At 33.7% G+C, this 22,628-nt stretch overlaps 1 protein-coding gene across 3 annotated transcripts in view; it reads right to left on the bottom strand.

The window, feature by feature from the left end:
- The window catches only part of Wwp1 (WW domain containing E3 ubiquitin protein ligase 1), a 117,248-nt gene that overhangs the window by 4,931 nt on the left and 89,689 nt on the right, over positions 1-22,628 (bottom strand). For 2 of the 3 annotated variants that reach the window (XM_047545730.1, XM_047545722.1), the window contains exons 17-24: positions 21,130-21,218; positions 17,107-17,266; positions 14,180-14,313; positions 13,941-14,081; positions 10,273-10,393; positions 6,670-6,774; positions 4,435-4,531; positions 3,896-3,968 (exon numbers count right to left, since the gene is read on the bottom strand). In XM_047545730.1, coding sequence (XP_047401686.1) covers positions 3,896-3,968; positions 4,435-4,531; positions 6,670-6,774; positions 10,273-10,393; positions 13,941-14,081; positions 14,180-14,313; positions 17,107-17,266; positions 21,130-21,218 — 920 coding nt within the window. Of the gene's footprint in view, positions 1-88; positions 1,359-3,895; positions 3,969-4,434; positions 4,532-6,669; positions 6,775-10,272; positions 10,394-13,940; positions 14,082-14,179; positions 14,314-17,106; positions 17,267-21,129; positions 21,219-22,628 lie in introns of those variants that run through there. The other variant, XM_047545738.1, reaches the window with a different exon arrangement.

Genomic DNA, 22,628 nt, shown 5'->3' on the forward strand with positions numbered 1-22,628 from the left:
TATAGGCAACACATTGAAAGAAGTCAGTTCCATGATTATTGAAAAAAAAAAAAACTAATGAAATTTACAGTGCATATTGAAAGCATGATACAAGTTGAAAAATGTTTAATTTTATTAGGAAGCACAGTTTGCTAAAAGCAGTGTTAATTTAACATTGGAATTTGTGTCTTTGTAGTTCAGTAAATGTCCTGAGTGAAAAGATTTTTATGTTTAATTTTTAATTCAGATAAATAGAACTTTCATGAATTTGAGAGTAATGGAGACATTCAGATATTCAAACACTAATAGAAAATCATTAGTCACGCATTTGAATGTTCAAATGCTTATGTAACTTTTCAATCCATCTGGTTTTATTCAATGTATCTGGGTTGTACAAAACCGAAACTTTCAACGCAAAAGTACCAAAGTTCAAGTTATCCTTTATATGTTCCTAAGTATCAAGCTGTATTAGTTTATTATTAAATTTGGAGAACATCACAGATTTATAAAACAAAAGTATGTAAGTGCCTGATTCTTTTAATTCTACAAATACCTAGCATCCCAAAGTAACATGTAAACAAACCTCTATGCTGCTCAATGAATTCTTTCCAATCTCTGTAAAAAAAAAAAATGTTATTGGATCTAGTATTCTATGTAAGTTATGGTTTCATTCAATGTATTACTGATGTAGCAAAGAGGGAAAATTTTTTCAGCTATTGTATTTATTTAAAACAAAGTGACAAGTTCAAGCACCTGTCTTCAAAAAAGCCAGCAGCATTTTTTAATATACTCAAAGTAAGATTTGGCCTGAGCCCTTTATACCTTCCTGAACAGCCATGCAACTAAACACCCTCAGGAGATGTTACATAAGGGAGAATATGGAGCAATTTGCACTTTTTCCCTGGATAATAGAAACAAGGTAAAGCAAATTCAGATCTTTGTGAAGAAACAGCTGTCATGTTTAATACACTTGGGGCTCTATAGAACTAGAGCCACTATCATATATGCTTATATAGATATATACTTCTTATATTTAATAAAGTCTCTTGCTTCAAAATTTAATGATGATCCTTTTCCTGGTCAGTCATTTCAAGGGAACAATAAATAAAGTAGAAAATGATGAACTTTTGCATATTTCTGTGGAAGAACGGAAAACATTTATACTTTTGAGGTTCAGAAAATTCACTGTACAGAATGAACAGCTTATATACACATCTGTGCAATTTTTCTTGGTTGGGGAATTTAAATGCAAGAGCTCCTCCAAGATAAGAAGCCACATTCATTCTTGTCCAAATCCCTCTGTCTCTTCTATTGCAAAAAGTAGTTTTTCCTTTAGTTGTTCATAACTCTTATATGGTGGTAGATCCAAGCGATTAAAACTGAACAAAAACAAACAAAATCAGATTTTTTTAATAAATGAAAATATTTCTAATACAGTAAAGTACACTGAAAAGCTAAATGAACTGTTATATATGTAAAATTTTTGCCAAAAGTATTTTAACAATTCACTAATATTAATCAGTATATAGCATATCCAAATACCTTAGAGGTTTTGTACCTGGCATTGAACCCATGGGTGCTTAACCACTGAGCCACATCCCCAGCCCTTTTTTGTGTTTTATTTAGAGTCAAGGTCTCACTGAGTTGCTTAGGGCACTATGCTGCTGAGGCTGGCTTTGAACTCGTGATCCTCCTGCCTCAGCCTCCAGCTGTTGGGATTACAGGCATGTCCTACTGTGCCCAGCAAGACCTATATTTTTTAAAAAATTAATTTTTCCCAGAGAAAAATGGAATTATGTTAACTATAGCAATATGGATAAAGATTCTGGAATTTTAAAAAATTCATTAATTTCCTCTACTATTCCTACGACATGTCATTAGTCCTCCTAACGTTTTTGTAACAGTCCATTTCTTTCACTCATTCATTCTTTATTGAGAATCTTTATATGCTAATGATATAGTGATGAAAAAAAAGTCTGGGCTGGAGAGAGTCGATTAACAAACATATACTTTTCTCAAGCCTCCTCACCACACATGATTACAACCTCTTCTAAAATGACACTTTCTGATCTGACCAGACTCAATTCTCTTCTGAGACAAACTATGAAAAAGAGAAAAATATTGAAAATGCTTAAAATGACGATGCACTGCTTTTCAATTTTCAAAAGGAAGATAACATTTAATATTTTAAAATACAGTGCTGACTGGCTGTATTAGGATTTCAGTGTCCAGAGTTTGGGTTCCCACTCTATTAGTGGCTAATGAAATAACTAAGCAAATCAGAACCTTTCTGTACCTTTTCTTCCTCATGTGGAAATATTCCATCTGCCCTCGCCCCCTCCCATGTCAGGAAAGCTGAAAAGAGCCTTTGCAAAGAAGCAACAGATTAAAACTGTGGTTCTCAGACCATATTCTCCTAGTATAAGCAGATCATATATTGCCCTCCCATTTAAACTATGAAAGTGATAATGATTATAGTCAGCAAGAAATATCATTTCAAATCTCATACCAAGGCAACAAGTCCCTTTCTAATTCTCTTACATAATTCATATATAGCCTTTGCCAAATTCTCTCATTCTGTCACCTAAATCTCTCCTCTTTTCCCTGCTGATCATTTCTATTGCAGCTACATCCTTGCATATACTTTCCCATCATCTCTTATCTGAACCACTAGAGAATTTTCTGCTTACTCATCTGACATCCCCATTTTTTAATTTACTTCTTCTAGTCAGAAGTGCTCTGCTAAAGACATACTGGTTTATGGATTTTCAAAAGCCTTAGTCTCAAATAGGTATGGCCACAGAGGGGTTAGGATGACAGAAAAAAGCCTGTACTCCTTTTAGTACAGCTTCCATCAACTGCTCCAAGTATAGGACACTCTCTTCTTTTTCTATTTCTATGCAAAATGGCTTCCCGGTCTGTAATATCCTTTTCAGCCTATGAAATTCTTAGTTATTAATCAATCAGCCCAAACACTAACTTTCTCTGAGAAGTTTACCTTGAGCATTTTTCACCTATCCATGAGCTCGTTTTATTTCCATTTTAAAAAGACATACTCAGGGATGAAGATTAAGTTAAAAATTTTTAGTGCCTCATAAAGGTGAGTGCTCAATGAACCTAGCTTTTTTTAAAAATCTGGTATCAAAGAAATAGCAGCTTGATGCCACTGCCTTGATTGCTATAACTAGTTTTCCTGCATTCACCTGTACATCTGATTTCATCTCTATTCCTTTTCCCAGAATGATTCTTCTTAGGTTCCATTACTTGATATTTAAAACTCTTTGAAGGCTTCTAATTTTCCTTAGAATGAAATCCCAATTCTTTATAATAGGCAATAATGCTCCATATAACTTGGTCCCTACTTATATTTCCAAATTCTTTTCATCTCTGACTCACCATGTCCAATCACATAAACCATCTTTCATTTCCTGGTAAATTGGTTTCTTCAGTGCTTTTGCTTGCTTCACAGCATTACTGCTCAAAGAATGCTCTTCCCCAATTTCTTCCTAACAGCATACTATTTTATTACACTCAAACATTAAACCTTCCAAGAGAGAAGACCCCAATAGAGAGCAGGACCCCGTTCTCTCTCACAGCACTCTTTTTCCACAGTTGTTAGTTCACTGTTTGTCGCTTGTGCCCTACCATGGATTGCAAAGTTCATGAAAGGAAGGGAGCAATTTCAGCCTTACTTTTTTGCTACTCTAAGTATGTGTTGAATGAATGGGTACAGTTTTCAAGTATTTCTGTTAACTAATCAACACTCATTCTAACAAGTTTAGTTGTAGAATGCTATATTAATTAGTCTGTTATCAAAACAAATTCTGACTAATCAATAATCTATTATATGGGATTTTACATATTTTTAAAAAGCAAAAGATTCTTTCACCTTCTGTTACAGGATTCTTGAACTTACCATGTATGGCTTCTTGGTAACCAGGTATCTTTGCCAACTTTTTCAATACAAAATTTTTGAGGCCCATTACTTCCTAAACCAGAAAACAAGATAATATTTATCTGGTCCTTTAAACTTTTGATTTAGTCAACAGTTAAATACAGAACATATTACATAAATAATATGAATGGCACAGTATAAAAGAAGAAATTTATAGTGTACACTGCTTTTGCATTAGAAGCTTCTTGGTGTTCCAAATCTAGCAGTAAGAATTACATCACATAACGATGAGGATTTCAATAGCTTCTTGCTCCCTTCACAATCACTCTAGGCAGCAAAGTCGTGGCCATGTGGGCTATATGAAGAGACACATTTTTGTCTTACAAATACCTTTGATATTATGTTCCTATTTCTTTCTTTTTCTTTCTTTCTTTCTTTCTTTTTAAATGATAGAAGCTTTAAAGGAACCCAGAACAGTAATCCTTAGGTTCAAGTATATCATACGTCTAAAGGTCATTATTATCATCACAAAACTATCTACAGAAAAAAACTGCATTTACCCATGAGCTCAGCAAATCCTCCTAGAGGTAAACGGCAGGTTCCAGTGACAAACTGCAACAGTCGCATTCTTACTTCATTGTCTGTCTCTTTCACAAACTGTATTAACAAAATCAAATGTATTTTAATACAAAATAAATGCTAAATTCTCAAATGTACATTAATATAAAATAAATGCTACATAAAAACAGTAGACATTTGAAGAAATTAAATATTTAATACTGAAATTGATACAAAGAATATATGATTAAAAATGGTTATAACATTTATTTAGGTTAGGCATCATGCTAAATATATGTTAATCCTCAAACACTGCAGAATGACCACCATTATTATTATTATATTCTTGTCTTAGAAGAAATAAATGAGAAGCTTAGAAAGGTCGAGTCACTTGTTAAGCATTTTTCACTGAAAGGTGCAACTAGAATAGATGTCACTGGATTATAATGTAACAGCTATCACCACATACTTCTCAGTTAAGACTTCATATCAATTCTATGAGACAGGCACAGTCCTTAACATCACTGCACATGTGAGAAAAGGGAGGCCCGTAGAGTGTAATAACTTGTTTTCAAAAAACTAATAAGTGGCAGAGTCGATTACCCCTCTCCCTTTTAAGCTACAGAAAACATGGAACACTTCCCTGTTGCCACTATCAAGAGCTTGTGGTATTTTTTTGCCACTAAACATTTTCCCAACATTTTGTGTTCTGTTATCTGAAATACCAAAGTGTAAATGCCTCTAAAATTTATTTCATTGATTAGTTCTTTTAAAAGGGAGACATAAAATAGGGAAATATGGTGAAATACAAACTTGATTGCTTTGAGTGTAACAAAAAGCAAGGAACTTATAAAGCAGTTTGAAATATATCTTTTAAATAGGGAATTAACTTTAAGCATAGAAAAGCTTATTACCAGGTCTGGCATAAACCTTACCAGTTTTCTTAAACACAGGTGTTCATTTGGATTTATATGATAGTAAGCTTAAACTCCTTAGCTATGCAGATCAAAATGTCCAAACAGAAAGGGAATAAAGGCAATGAAGCTAGCAAAGAGCCTAAAATGGAAATTTTAACACTTGTACATATACAGTATGTAATGCAATTTGGGTACTTTTTAGGCTTGAAAATTAATTTACTTTTATTTATCCATAATACAAGTCTATCAATAAATAATACATAATAGAATCAGAAGTATAAGGATAAATAGTGTGAAAAAAGCATCTTTTCCAGCTTGCCTCCCAACTGTTCAGCTTCTAGAACTGCTGACAGGTGATTTTTTGTTGTTGTTCCCTATCTTTTCAGAGACAGTATATTTAATGGTACATTTATATGCTAGTGTATAAATATTAATAATGTCTACATTTATACAGAATACAAATTTATTTTAGTTTATTTACTCAGTCCTCTCCTGATGGACATTTAGGTTGTTTCTAGTATCTGTTAGTATACCAACAGTGTTGCACTAAACAGTTTGCTATGTTCCATTTTTCACATGTTGAAGTATATTTTAAGACAGATTTTTAGAAGTGTTCTTCAACATATTAAGCAATAAAGTTATGACAACTTTTGGAAAAAATCTTTGCTTATACAGAACACATTTTCATCTGAAGGTGAAATAGTTAAGCAGAAGTAAACTAGAAGTTCAATCATTACATTGCTCAAATAAGTCTCAATCAGAATATTTATGTGAAAAATATCCCAGAACTAGAGATTTTTGAATTCTTAAACACAGTCTATTGAAGCAAAATGTGCTTCAAGATTAGGATGGTGCACTTGGATGTCCAGAGACAATCCTATTACAGTTCAAGCCAAAAAATAAAAAATAATCAAATAAGTGAAGCTGTTCTTAGACATCATTCCTGCATTATCTAATTTTCTTAAAGTATCTGCATGGACTTTCTCATTGAAAACATGCTTCCTCATTTGGTTCTAGAATTCAAGAGGAATTCATAGAATACTTTTGATACTACTAGAAAAAAATTATGTGCTTACAACTATTACCATTACATTACTACTTAAACTGTTATGCATTCCCTCATTCAGAAAGACAGTCAAAGAAGCAATGAAAAACATATTTAGTAAGAGTTCATATTACTTCTTTCAGATTTAGAACTGGAAGTCTAAAAAACATATCCAAAAGCAGTCTCAATTTTTAAAAAAAAACTATATTTGAAATCACATTTCATTAGAAAATATTATGTCTGAATACTGTATTTCAAAAAGATAAAGTAAATACCTGCCAAAACCAAATTATCTGCTTGCTGTTTCGTGTATAATGTCGATAAACAGTATTTCTCTGCCAATCTGCCAAGTCAACTTCCTGCATGCCACACAACATAACCTGGGAAATGAGCACAGTATCAGGTCATAATAAAGATTTAGTGAAGAGAATAACTATGTGATTGAAGTTTTCTGATGTATAGTTATGCTGTGCATAACTATGTGAACAGTTATGTGCATGGCAAATGATGGTAAAAGTAAGCAATTCCAACAACATTGTGGCAACACAGCACAAAGGATTCTTTACAGTTTTATTTTACCCATGTTTGTTGAGCTGAAAACAGAGTTAACTATTCTTCAAGAAAAATGGTTACACTGAAAAGCTTATATACTTTACGATATTTATATGTCCCAAACTGGGTATCCAAATTGTTGTTTAGTTTAAAACATACATTTCTGATGATTTTTAAAGCATCTAGGTATCTTATATATTTAAAAATTAAATATATTTATTTATTTATCCAGTCTATTTGGGAAGAAAATATTCTACATATGTGAAAATTTCAAACATTCCCAGATTATATGTATGAGATAGAAACTATTTTAGGCATAACAAAGTATGTAGTACTTATTTTAATTTTTATAAATCAACTGAACTATAATTTACATATAGCAGAATACACAAATTTAAGTATATTGTTAGAAGTGTTTCAACAGATGTATACACCTGTGTCACCATCACAATCAAGATACTGAATATTCCACTATGTCCCTTTTCTAGGCAAAATCATCTACAGTTTTAAGTGATCAAGGATTTTACCATTTATAGTTGTTTTTCTGAGAAGTCGTATATAAACATATAAACATGCTTTTATATATACGCTCTCTTCTGATTTCTGGTCTTTTCCCACATCCCACTCACATGATGTTTCTGAGATTCATCCATTTTGTTGTGGGAACCAATAGTTCATTCATATCACTGAGTAGCATTCCATTAGATGACTATGTATTTATCCATTCACTTGATACACACTTAGGTTGCTTTCAGTTTGTAACACTGGTGAATATATTGTAATGAACACTTACACACAAGTATATGATATACTGACATATGTATCAATTGGGTAAACACCTAAAAATGTACCTGCTAGGGCATAAAGTAGGAATCTGTACATTTAACTACCTACTTTAAGAAACTATCAACACTATCCCAAAATGCTGCTTCATTTAGTTTTAAAATCTATTTCCCCAATGACTAGTGAGCATCCTTCTATGTGTTCACTTGCCATTTGCGTATCTTCTTCTTTGAGATAGGGTTTTGCTAATATTGCTCAGGCTGGTCTTGAACTCCTAGGTGTAAGTGATCCTCCGATCTTAATCTCCTGAACAGCTGGAATTACAGGCAAGCACCACTGTGCCTGGCTTGTGTATCTTTTGTGTGTGTGTGTGTGTGTGTGTGAAGTGAATCTCTGTCCACTTAAAAATGCTTTTATTTAGCTATAAAGGTTTTGAAAAATATATTGTGGATATAATACCATGTCTCAATAGTTTCTCGCAGTATGTTGTTTGCCTTTTCCTTTTCTTGTGTCTTTTGAAGAACAGAAGTTTTTAATTTTGATGAAGTAAAATTTATCCATATTTTTCTTTTCATGGTTACTCTTCTTTTTGTTCTAAGAAATTTGTGCCTACCAATATTTTCTCTTCTGTTTTCTTTTCAAGTTTTCAACATAACATTAATCTTTGTTTATGGGCTGAGAGATAGGGGTTAAAGTTAATTTTCTTCCATATGGATATCCAGTTGATCCAACATTTATTGAAAAGATTTTCCATTTCACCATTGAAACAGCTTAGATTTTAGTTAAAAATCTATTAATAATATATGTGTGGGTCTATTTCTGGACTGTCTAGTGTTCCACTGATATAGTTTTGTGTACTTTCACAAATGCTACAGTATACTATGGCTTTACAGATAAGTCTTGAAATCAGGTCATGTAAATCTCTCCTTCTCCAAGTATGTCCTTTTTCAAAATTGCTTTGACTATTCCAGAGCCTCTGTCTTTCCTTGTAATTTTAGAATCATATGTCACTTTCTACAAAAAAATTAAATATTTCTGTTGGAGTCTGGCATAATGGCACACACCTGTAATCCCAGCTACTTGGGAAGGCTAAGGCAGGAGGATTGCAAGTTCAAGGTCAACCTGTGCAATTTAGCCAGAACATTCCTTGAAATAAAAATTTTTTAAAAGCCTGGGGGTGTAGCCTTAGTGTTAGCAAGCTTGCCTAGCATGTGCAAGGCCCTGGGTTCAATTCCCAACTCTGAAAAAAATTATAATAAAATTCTGTTGGGTTGTTGACTGGAATTATGTTGAATCTATAGACCCATTTGGAGAGAAATGACATTTTAACAGTATTGGGTCTTCTAATACATTTCACTTGATTGATTTAGGTCTGTTTGTTTTTTTTGGTTTTTTTTTTTTCCCCCCTGAGCAATGTTTTGGGGTTTTAAGAAGAGGTCTTATGTGTATTTGATTAAATCTGTTTTATATATATGAATATTGTTTTGTAGATAGTAATATTATTCAGTCATAAAAAGGAAGAAAATTCTGCTACATGCTACGGCATGGACAAACTTTGAGGATGTTATGCTAACTGAATAAGCTGTCACAAAAAGACAGAATACTATATGATTTCACTTATAAGGAGATTTCAAGTATAGTCAATTTCACCAAAACAAAGAGTAGTAGTTGGCATGGGCTGGGGGCTATAAGGAGCTATTGTTAACGGGTATAGTTTCAGTTTCTGAAAGATTTGAAGACTGGATGAACAATGTGATATTTAACATTAGTGAACTGCACAGTTAAAAATGGTTAAGATGATAAATTTTGGGCTGGGGAGATAGCTCAGTCGGTAGAGTACTTGCCTTGCAAGCACAAGGCCCTGGGTTCGATCCCCAGCACCGCAAAAAAAAAAAAAAAAAAAAAGGGTAAATTTTATATTTATCACACACAACAGAAAGAATTTTTGATATAGTCTTAACAATCCTAAATACAGTTAAGACCACTAAGAATTCCTAACTTAAAAATCTGATTTTTAAAGCTGGTTGCCACGGCACATGCATATAATCCCAGCAGTTTGGGAGGCTGAGGCAGGAGGATCAGAAGTTCAAAGCCAGCCTCAGCAATTTAGTGAAGCCCTAAGCAACTTAGTGAGCCCCTATCTCAAAATAAGAAATAAAAAGGACTGGGGATGTGGCTCAGTGGTTAAGTTCCCCGGTACAAAAAAACAAAAACAAAAAAACAAAATAAATGATCTTTGAAGAAACTCACTACTGAGCTGAGATTTCAGAAATTCCCTAAAATTATTAATAATGTTCAAATTGTTCTTTGACCCCTAACAGCTGATGATGATTGATGATGATATGCTCATGAGAGCATCATGGTTTACAGAAGGTAACTGAGACTCTCATCCAATGCTAGTATTAATGCCACCTAAATATTTAAACGTATTAGAGGACTTGATTGTGCTTCATGATAAATGTGTAGCCACTACTGTGAAAGCATAAAAACAGCCTCTTCCCCCTGTTAACATTCCCTACAACAGCATAATTAAAGGACCTAACCTCCAGTTCTTTTTCATCGAAGTACTGTAGCCACTGAAGGGGAACAACTTCATTAAAACCATCAAGGAAAGCTTTGGTTTGTTCTTGTACTCCTCGAGAAAAACGCCACTCTGTCATTAAACTGAAAATAAAAAAGACAGTATTTGAAAATAGATTACTATTATGTTAATTAAGTTAAAGGATTAAAAGCACCAAGAATTCTAAAGTTCCTTTTTGTAAACATATATATCTTCGTATTTATCTACACACACGCACACACACAAACACAGGCATAATTTTAGTCAACATACTTCTCCATGAGATAAATGGTTCTAGCACATCAGTAGCTATTAAAGAGGATGTTTTAAAAAATAAGAGGTTCTTGACTTATTAGTTAAGACAGTCATAGTCTAGCACAATATTTCCTGGTATATGTAATTCCAAATATTGTATGCTGACACAGGGAGGGAATGGCTAATCATTTAAAAGGTTCTCCTACCATGCATTTGCAAGGAAGACTTGAGGGCTCTGGGGATCAGGGATTATCTCAGTAACTTGCAATGACAGTCTATCTTCGTGCCACATGCCTGCATAGTTTTATGGCTTGAGAAGGTTTAAACCTAGATAACAGGTTCTTTACATGCTGGTTTTTTGGAGAACATTCAAGATTTTCTAACCAAAGTAGGAAAAAAAAAATATCAAGGTGAAAGTGGAACACTGAGGAGACATGTAAAGCAGCTCTATAATAGGGAAGTAGGATAAAGAAATAAGGAAGAAAATCTGTCAGTGGTACAAAATCTGTATCAGAAGCTTCCAAAAGGAGATGGGTCTGGAGAAAATCTTTTGGAGAAACAATATACACCACCTGATGAAGAGAAATCACCAATAAGAGTAGGTTCTATCTCATTTTGTGTCCTACAGGTAGTTGGTTTGCATTAGTAACTAACCCGTCTTCTATCCTCATCTCTACCTTTCTACTCCTCTTCCATTTGTCCACAAAGGTGTTCAGACTAAATCTTCTCCAAAAACCCTTATTTCAACCCAGTGACTTAAACCACTGTCTGTCTTCTCTTTACTACTGCACTTATAAGCATAGGTTATATTCACTGTCTCCTCTCTTACCTCCTGTTTAACCAAATTTTGAGCTGGGGAGGTAGCTCAGTCGATAGAGTGCTTGCCTTTTTTTTTTTTTTTTTTTTTGCGGTGCTGGGGATCGAACCCAGGGCCTCAAGCACTCTACCAGCTGAGCTATCTCCCCAGCCCCGAGTGCTTGCCTTGTAAGCACAAGGCCCTGGGTTCGATCCCCAGCACCCAAAAAAAAAAAAAGATTACAAATTTTGAACCATGGTAATTTAGCTTCCAACATCTCTCCCAAGAATATTAAAATAAAATAAAAAACTTTCTTTATGGATGTCATCAAGGAACTTCTAATTGCCAAGCCCAAGGCCTTCTTTTCAGTGTTCATGCTACATGAACGGTTTATATCCCTACATATTAGTGTTCCCAACTCATGTAATTCTTATCAGGTCAGTTAATGCCATTTCTGATTGGGCTTTGGTAACTCCCTTATTGGTTCACTATTCCATAAAACATTGGTGTTAAATCTCTATCTTCTTTTCTCCTTCAAAAGGTGTTCACTCTTTAAAAAATGATTATGTTCAACTACTACTTTTTCAAGTATCACGGGAAAGCCAGTAATTCTTCTGCTTCCCTCCTGAGATTAAGATATTTATAAATTGTGTCTCCTTGGATAATGCTGTTAACACAATCCGACTATCAACAAAACCATAAACCTCAGTGGTCAAATATCTCAAATTACTATTCTCTCCCTCACTACACATAAACCAATCATTGAATCTGTACCATTTTGTTATCCTCAAAAATCCACTCCCTCATTTTTATCTCTACAGCACTGGCTGAAATCATTTACAGCATTTTTTAAATGCTTAGGTTGTTATTTAGTGGTTACTGCTGGACTTGGTAAAAATCTTAAGGCTTCCCAAATACAGAAAGCCCAGTGCTTGCTTTGTGAATCTATTTGCTTAAAAATATGAATAGCTTTATTTTTTCCAATAGAAATAATAAATGCTCATTGCATAACAAAGCAAAAAATATTTCACCAAGTAAAAAGACATACAAAGAAGAAAATCAGTTATTGGTAATTTTTCTCACTCAAGAGGTTTAGCCAAAAAATAGGTATCAAGAGACCTAGAATGTCATGCTAAAAAGTCTGCACTTAGTAAGCAGAGACACACAAAGGATGTGAACTTGAGAAGCCATAGCAATTTACAAATAAAGAAGGAAAAAAAGAATTGTTGTGATCTTCTGGGAAAGCAATATGGTAATATCTATTACTTCTGACCCAGTAATTTTACTTTATATAAATCTAGCCTACAAAGACAAGTAATAACATGTATGGATTCATGCTTAAGGACATTTTCTGCTGCCTTGTTTGTAGTGGTCCAAACTGAATACAATCTGAATGACCTTTGGAGTAGAAGTGACTGAATAATATAAAAAAGATACCATAATTTATCCAGCCATTAGAAAAATGAGATCTATCTCTGAGCTGAAGGACAGAAAAAAACAAACTTCAGAATAATGAATATGATCCCATTATTGAAACAAAAACAATATATAAATATCTGAAAGGAAAAAGCAAAGATGACAGCTAGAATCCAAGTCTAAAAGAGGATAAAATGGGAGTCTCATTGATAGAAATAGGTCAAGAAGAGGTAATAGGTAGGAAAAAATGAGAAGTTTTATTCTGGACACGTTAGATTTCAGATGGGTCACTGAATAGTGAGGAGATGGCAAACTATCGCCTTAACTGGTCTGCCATCTTAAAATTAAAAGATTGTTCAAATAATATTTTGTAATGTAAAATATATGAAATAAAATTTATTTTATTGGGATGCAATCACATTTTCTGTTTATAAATTATCCTGACTGATTTTGCACTATACGTCAGCAGAACTGAGTAGCTGAGTAAGAATGTATGTAGCCCGCAAGCCTAAAATATTTAACTACCTAGTTCTTTTATGATAAAGTTTGCAATTACCTGGTCAGCAAATGGGTATTATTTCTAAAACAGCTATTACTTTAATTTAAAAAATGAAGCCATGGTAGCAGAATAGAAAAGCAGGCTAAATAAAGAGCCTTGGGAAAACACCCTTATTTATGGAATGAAAATTTAAGAGGGGGAAAAAAAAAAAAGAGAAAGCTAAGAAAATCAGGAAAGTATAGTATCATGGAATTCAAGAGAACAGGATTTCAAAAGTAGAGGCTGTGGTGAGCACTATTAAAGTTTAAGTTAAAAATGGAAAAGTGACATGGAACAGAAATGAGCATTAGACTGATAGTAAAAAGGCTGGATTCCAGATTTGGTTTTGCTTCTACCAAAGCAAACCTTGGTCACTTCATCAAAAATTAAGGGGCAGAGTCTTTGCAGAGCCACTACTGAGAATGCATGTTCTATGGTTTTTGATCTGGACAAAGACAAATGCTAACAGCAAATGGTAGTGGGCAAGTGAAGTTCATCATGTATTCTTATTTCAAGAACACTAGTACTATTAAGAACTTCCTGAAGGAGAGAGAAAAGGATAATATTAAGGTCTGGACAGAGAATTTAGTTCCAATGTATTCTGTTAAATTCTAGAAATTAAGCTCAACAAGGTCTATCACCTTACCCAATATATTCATCTTTGTTCTCCTCAGTCACCAGGATATTGGAACCTCCTATCTTTAGGTCATGTGAAGTAACTTTTCCCAAAATCTCCATGTCAACAGAAAAGTACATTTCTAAGCCACATTCTTCAATGTTGTTGTCTCTGGGTTAGAAAACAAAATAAAAACAGAAAAATTTTAATTAATAGAATATGTAAATGGGTTTTAAGAAAATGCCTTATTGAAAAAAATGTCTTCAAACCTTATCCAGATAAGGGAGTTATAAAATTCAGTATCAATAGATTCCAAATCCTTAATAGTAAGTTTTTTACTCAGCATACGTTTGTAGAATGGTAAAGAAAAACCAGTATCGATAAACTTTCCGTGAAATAGTGCCTGCCAGGAAAAACAAAAAAAAATTTATTTAAAATTTGCAATAATTATTTCTTGTTTAGAGCATACCATAACAGAAACATGAGACTTTATAGACAAAAAAATGAGGACGGGAACAGCATAAATAATGAAAATTAAAAAACATAAAAAATGCCAAGTATAAAAAACAAGAGTTAAAACCTATTTAATAGTCAAACACTTAGCTGAATAATATACTACCAAAACTATAAATAGTATGATAAAGGACTTTATTACCAAACACCCACCATACTTTTTTATAAATTAACCTAACTGGATGCAGAAATGAAGAAGGTCCTGTATACCCTGAAGGACCCCTATCTCATTGCTTTCTTATTTTCAGAGTTGCTTGCGAGATTTTCATAATCACTGTGCCTTCACTCCCATTTACAACAGCCAACACAGGAAGAAATTCCAGGCTCCCAGCAATTTTAACCTCATGGACTTCTGAAACATCCACTGAAACTACTAGCTTATCATTGTATCTCAACCCCTTCATGAAGTTATTCTCCCCTTACTCAGTTTAGATTCCCTCATCAATCATTAAAATTACTTTTCTGCATACTTTCAAACCCTGCCACTCCTACTGTATTTCTGGCAAAAATCCCAAACCTAGCTAAATTCAATTTTTAATTTACTCAATACCTGTACCCTAGGTGATAGAACACACTGGAAATGCATACACAAACTAACTGGTTTATGACCAACAAGCTGAAATAGAAGTGTTGTCTAGCATTTACTCTCCCACATTCCTAAGTTGACTAGTTCCTCTTCTTGCCTCAAGTCCCTTTCTCCTCACTCCTTACTTTAAATTGATGATCTTAATTCCTGTTTCACCAAGAAAGTAGCAATTAGAAGAGAACTTTTTGTGTCCCACCAAATCTGCTCATTACTAGGCTGGATCCATACACTCTTACTATGAATAAGGTTACTATTACTTCTCTGTGTACTATATAAATCTCTTCCTCTTCTTCCTACTCAACATCATCGCTCCTATATTACCTTGTATTACTGACTTTACCAAATTCTTTCCACTCCTATTTGATCTTCCCTGTCAGCAATATAAATGTTTTGTTCTCTTCCTGTCTTTAATCCATATCCATTTCTAGTTACTGCCCATTTCACTATCATCCTTTACAGGAAACTCCTTTAAAAGATATGTTTCTATTTGCTCTCTCCTCTTCTTCCAGTCTCTCTTGATTTCTTCTCATCAATCTTTCCATCCTACCACCCATAAAATCTTTCACCTTGCCAAATCAAATGGTCAATCTCTAGACTTCATCTTGCTCAGCCTAGCAGTAATGTGACAGGGTTAATCATCTCACTTTTTCTAACACACTACTTCTTCCTGTGTCTTCTAAGAATCACTCCTACTTGATTTTCCTATCTCAGCTCTTTTGCTGCTTCCTTCTTATTTCCCTAACTTACAAATGTGCTTGAGATTCTTTAAGCAATCACAGCCTTCTCTACAAGCCCAGAATCCCCCATATGCCTCTCCCTCTCATCTCTAACCTAGATACTCCCTCAATGCCCAACTTATATATCCAACTATCCATACACCTCTCCATGTGGATGTCTACAGGTATCCCAAAATTTAGCAAGCCAAATGCTGATTTCCCCCACCCCCAAAATTTTCTGCTGCTGTCATCTTGCCTATCTTAGGAAACAGCAACTGAGACTAGATACATAGGCACACATTTTGATGCCACACTTGACTCTCTTACACAGAAAATCCTAACCTGCCAGGAAATACTTTCAGTTCTAACTTTAGAATATATCCATAATTCAAACCACATCCCATATATTCCACTGCTACAACATACAAATCCAATTCACTATCATCTTTCACCTGAATTATTGAGAATGGTTTTCCTGCTTCTACTCTTTCCTCTGCCCCCCAATTATATTCTTTCTTCTACACAGTAGCAAGGTAAATTTAATAAAATTTAAGCTACATCATGTTACTTAGTTCATATCAATCACTGCCCTCTACTGAAAACCCTAATGTAAATTTTCTTAAGTATTAATTTCATCCCCTACCACGTTCTCATATACTCTGTTCCAGCCATGTTGGTCTGTTTCTCAGTAGAGACTGCACTTCTACCATAAAGCCTGTCTTGCTATTCCCTATGCCTAAAATGTTCTCCAAGGAATCACAAGATTAAATCCCTTGCTCTCTGCATGTTTCTGTTCATGTATCATCCATCAGAGGTCTCCTTTTATGACATTATATAAAACAGTAATACTCCTTCTCCTTCAGCACATATTTATTTATTATTGTTCTCTCTCTTATAGGATTTAGATTCCTAACAATAAGGAATATGTCTTCTCTTCTAGTGCCTAAGTTGGTGCTTGGCACTACAGTAGACACACAATAAATCTTTGCTGAATGAATGAATAGGTAATATGGTGCAAGTAAATACAAGCACTTCTCAATAGACAGTAATTCCACAAGGGCTTCTGCAAGGCTCTGAAATTTTCAAAAACAACCACTTATTAGAAAATTGATTTTCTTTAATAAAAAAGTAGACATACCATAATTAGGTTTTACTTTAAAAAATGACTTATAAAGACTTGCTATATAAATAATTTTCATATTCATAATTTTGATTTCATACAGGCACTCAAAATATGAATTATATTTTGATAATTTCTTCCTACGCAAAACTACATGGGAACAAGATTTCTGAATAATGATGCTTATATTTTTCTTTTAAAGTTCTCATAAAATACTTTCAAAATAAGGAAAATTTAAATAAAATAAAGTTGGAAACTCACCATTGCAATAAAGCGACCAATGAAACAGAAATATGAAAGATGGTCTGGATTAATAGTTGATGCTGGATTTATCTGCAGACAATAGTTGTTTTTGCCTGCATACTCAAATAAGCAGTACATTGGGTTCAAAACTTCATGTGAGAGCAAGAAAAACCATTCTCTATAAGAAAATATGTCAAGATTATTTTTTAGTATTCATATATGGGAATTTAAAAACAAGTCTTAAATACAACCATATACACCATTTCTCTGTGTGTGTGTGTGTGTGTGTGTGTGTGTGTGTGTGTGTGTGAGAGATACTATGCTCACTAACCTTTAAAGTTCCACTGCACAATTCCTCAGTCCTTCTATAGCCTGGTTTTCCATTCAAAATTTACCTGTTATTTCCTGCATTGCCAAAATACAAACTCACCATTTGTCATGGATACATGCTAATTTCTACACCACACTTTTATTTTGGTATGTCTCAACTTCAATTCAACCTACAGATCCCATTTTTTCTCACTTTGGTTTAATCCAATCTCATTAATTTCTGAAGCATTTTCAGTGTATCATCTATATCAGTGTTATTCTGTTAAAACATCCTCAAAATTTTATTCATTTTTATGCACATGACCTGTCTCATCCACTTGAGCAAGCGCCTCAAATACAAAAGTCATGTCTTTATGTAATTTTTGTATCCTTAACTCTTATAGGCATCCTAGGATCTATACACAATAGGTTTTTTGTTTGTTTTTGGTGGGCTAGGAAAGCACTCTACCATTGAGCTATACTCCCAGACTCCACAATGAGTCTTAATAAAACATTTGCTGGTGAAATAAACAGTACTGCTGCTATGGAAACAGTTTTATTTTGTTGTCAATGCTTTAAAAAATGGAACTATAATTTAAAAATTATAGTTAAATGTGATAAGAAATTAAATGTGATAAGAAGTCTCTAACACCTACTGCCTCACTTTGAAAAGTCTAAGAGAAAAAATTCAACTAGTTAAGAGATTAATCATTTAGATCACAAAATAAACTCAATTTGCAAAAGGTTCTTTTCAATAGCAATTTCTTCTAAAGCAGAATTTCAAGCTCAAGTGATCAAAGAATGATCAAAGAATACGTGGGGCTTATTTTCTCTGCTTAGCCACAATCCTCTGTTCCTCATTACAGCACTGCTAAACTTGCTTTAAAGGAGACTTTCTAGGCACATTTTCCTAGTCTTTAGACTGGATAGTGGTAGGCACTACAGTGAAACAGTTTTATGCTCCCATAAAAGAGGAAATAGCTACTCAGATGCAGCCAACTGATACAAGTAAGGTGGAAATATGGATCTATGTTTTTTTTAAAAAGTCAGAAATCTAAACTCTTTAAGCATAATCAGGTGTTGTTTTAAAAAAATATTATCAAGTAATTTACAAAATTTAAAATCACAATGAGCCACCTCTATGCAGGCAGCATGTTAAAAATGCTTTTCAAGAACTTTGAAAACATCCCTAGAACCACCTGAAGAATAGGGAAGGAAGTTCCTACACAAAATCAACTAAGAAATTATAAACCTCAATTCATAAAATGAAATCCAGACCCAACGTGATAGTTAAACCAAGTTCCTCTGTGATAAGCTGAAGAGAGACATGGCCCTAGGAAAAAGTACTGAGGAGGTCTAGTGAGAATGTGTTTAGATACACAAAAACTAGAAATAAAATTTCCAGTTGCTTCAGATAACTTTTAGCAAACAGCAGCCCAGAGAAAACAATTCATTCACAGATGGCTATAACATGGCACCTAACCCTTTCCCTAGCAGAGAAGAAAAAATTCCTAACTAATAGAAGGCAGAAGAATCAATTTTCAACATGTCCTTCTCTACAGTCTCAAATAAACTGAAGAGACACAAGAAATTGAAAAAAATTACGACACAACAGATGAGATAGCAGAGCCTAGAGAAGAAAATGAAGAAAATAGTACAACGACTAATGAAGAAAAATCACGAGAAGCAGCAAAACATAGGGCAATATTGCAGACAGTGACATTAAGACAGTCTTGAGAACACTGAAAACAAAACAGAGAAGCACAAAGATAGAAATAGTTAGAGGAAAGGTGACAGACATGTAAGACTGACAAAGGAGATTCCACATACCCATGATTGAGGTTCCTGAAGAAAAATGGAACAAATGGAACAGAAAAAATATTCAAAGATAGAAGAAAACTTCCCTGAAATTAAGGAACATCTTCATATGTTCCTTAAAAAATGATCCATAACAAACAACAATGAAATTAATGAAGTTAAAGGAAAAGGACAGTGTGGGCACCCAGAGAAAAGTTTCCTACAAGAAGCTGTCTTCATACTCAGCACTGACAATTCACTGCTAGAAAACAGTGAAGCAATGTCTACAGAGTATTTGAGTAATGAGTTTTGTGCAGGATATTTATATCTAGCGAGGTTGTCGTCTGTATCCAATAGAAAATATTTTCAAACACGTAAAGACTACGGGAATGTATCACTCCTGTGAACTTCTGAATAAGTCATTTGATAATGAGTCTAGCCCACAAACACATGAATTTAAAAAAAAGTTTAGGAATAAGAAAATCATGGGATCGAAAAACTGGCTATATGCATTAAAACTGCCAAAATAGGACAAGTGCAATGGCACATGCCTACCAATCCTAGCTACTTGGGAGGCTAAGGTAGGAGAATCACAAGTTTTTTTGAGGCCAGCCCTGGCAATCTAGTGAGACCCTGTCTCAAAATAAAAAATAAAAATGGATGGGATACAGCTCAGTGGTAAAGCACCTCTGGGTTCAATCCCTAGTACCACACAATAAATAAATAAATAAAAACTTGGGGGAGTACACTGTTGAAATATAAAATTAGATCCAAACAGTTAAGGGAAATAAGGGTTCAGACAAGACTGCAAACGTTATAAAGTCAGACACTAGAAAAATAATACCACATTTCCCTATCTCTAAGATCTACCTCTCTTTTAGTGTCTAAACATTTCTGAAATTGAGAAAAATTCACAATAGATGCAATGTGAACATTTATTGTTTCTTTACTGAAAAAGCTTAATGTTTTGGATGAATAAATATGCTAACGTAAACAAAACTCTGATAGTCTCACTTATGTTATCATATTTCTGCCCTGACAGTTGTGCCTGGTTCTACATCCCTCTTTGTCAGCTATATTAAAATTGTGATTTTGTAATTCTCTACACCAGTGAAACATGAGTTCAAAGAGAGTTATTTCTGTGAAAAGTTCAATTCTTAGGAAAGGTTTAGTGAAAGTATTTTGCTAAAAAAATTAATCTGCTGATTTAGGTTCTTGTGAAACGAGAAACGTTATAAGGATTTTGTACTTATTGCTTCACAAATATCTACTGTTAACAATACATTTAGTGAATGTGGAAAAAGGAGAAACTCGGATTAAAAATAAACATAAAACCAACATACAATGTATAACAGCAAAAAGAAATAACCTTATTCTGATCCATTAATTATGATAGCACCATATATGGAATATTATGTAGCCATCTGAAAAAAAAGGATTAGCATGTGTATGTGTGCACTCTCTCTCTACATATATACTGACAATGAAAGATATTCATATATAAAGTAACAAAATTTAATTCTTTTTTTCTTTTTTTCCTTTTATCATCACTGGGGATCACAAGCAGGCTTCATGCATACTAAGTAAGCACTCTATCACTTAGCCATACCTTCAGTCCTCTAATTAAATTCTTATACTTCATACATTACATAATTAAATCTACTAAAAAATAACATTTTAATGCAAATACTAATTTATACATATACATTTACCCATTATACATATATGCAGAGAAAATATATAATAGGATAATTAAGAAAGGTAATAATAAAATTTACCTGTAGAATTGCACAAATATTTTATTTTTAAAAATTTTGGATTGCTACTGGGAAAAAAAAATACTCCAATATTATTGCATATCTTTTCAAGCATATGTCCACTGCATAAAATGAGATAAACTTATTTTAAAGTTGATACATATTTTTTATATGTTACCTTGCTAAGCCACCATAATCAAGTCCTTCTTCTCCTCTGAATATTACATATAATCGCCTCCTCAAGTCATAGGGTTTTAATGCCATAATCTAATTAAAATAAAAAACATGAATATTTAAGCACTCATAGATGGGCATCAGTTTCTTCCAAAAAAAACTTCATTTAAATTTAACCTACATTTTCAGAATTACACATTTCATTATCTCATGCAACAATGCCATCAACTTGAGATCAGTTTTTTTTTTCCATGACTAGATATAATCCATTAAACTTTCTCTAACCCATTTTAATATATTCTTTCCCTTCCTTCTAGTACTAAATTACAGTTCTACTTTGGGCTACTAGAAAGAAAGGAAGAGTTTGACACAGAAAGTTTTTAAGGTTAGAAAACATTCTCTTCCTCCTCACTCTCCAAAACTGTACCAAAATCTCTTTTTTTTAAACAGGTAACTTACAAATCTTTTTGAGCAGCAATACTTAAGAGGCAAGCGTGTGTTCCGCACCCTGCTTATACCAAACACTCTCTCAGCAGTAAAGTACCTCCTCCATGATCATTATTTATATGATGATGCATTTGTACATAGAATAATATATCTTAAAATGGTACCTACACCAAATTTTCATAATCCTTAGTAACATGTATCAATGTTACTGAAGTAGGCTTTACCTTTTGGATAAAAATGAATTACTTCCATCACAGAACCAGAACCAAGACTGGCAGGTCTGCATTAGAGCACAGCTCACTGGCACACCACCTCCAGGGACAATAAGGGCTGAAGCCCTGATTCATTTTCTCAATACACTATGATTCTCCAACAGGACAAGAGAAAGCAAGATAGTTTACTATGAATTTAGATGCGCACTTAAACACAAAGTTTTGATAATACGCTACATTGTCTATCTTGTTCCAAGTTTGACAGCTAGTAAGACTAAGCTAGGATTTGAACATCTCTATGACTTTAGAATGTTGTTATTCCATTTTGAACAGTGCAAAGAATAAATAAAACCCCTATGTACCTGAGTACATGGGCAAGTTTGGTTCATCACTAATACTTTGAAGGAGAGTGAGAAGCTTCATATGAAAAACTCTCTACTTAATCATAAAAAAATGATAGTATTCTGATTTTTAATCTTTAAATATTCTGCAGATGATTCAGGAAGGTGGACATACTACATTCATTTACCCATTCATCAAGTTGGATACCTGCTATGAGCAAGGCACAATTCTAGAAACTGGGCAAAAAAGCTGTAAAATAGTCCTTATTCTCCTGGAGCTTACATTCTGGTAGGGGAGATGAACAAAATATATGAAAGGTAGTAAGTAGTTAAGTGTTATGAAAAGAACATAGTACCATAAATAGCTAGAATGTGACTGAGAGAGAGGTGAGCAGGTATTGTCATCTTTACGTGTTCAGACAAGGTTGCTCTGAGACTGTGACATTTAAAAAGAAACCTAGAGGTAAGAATGAACATTAGAGGTATTCATGATATATTCAAAT

Source organism: Sciurus carolinensis, chromosome 1 (genome assembly GCF_902686445.1).
Source record: "Sciurus carolinensis chromosome 1, mSciCar1.2, whole genome shotgun sequence".
Classification (NCBI taxonomy): domain Eukaryota; kingdom Metazoa; phylum Chordata; class Mammalia; order Rodentia; family Sciuridae; genus Sciurus; species Sciurus carolinensis.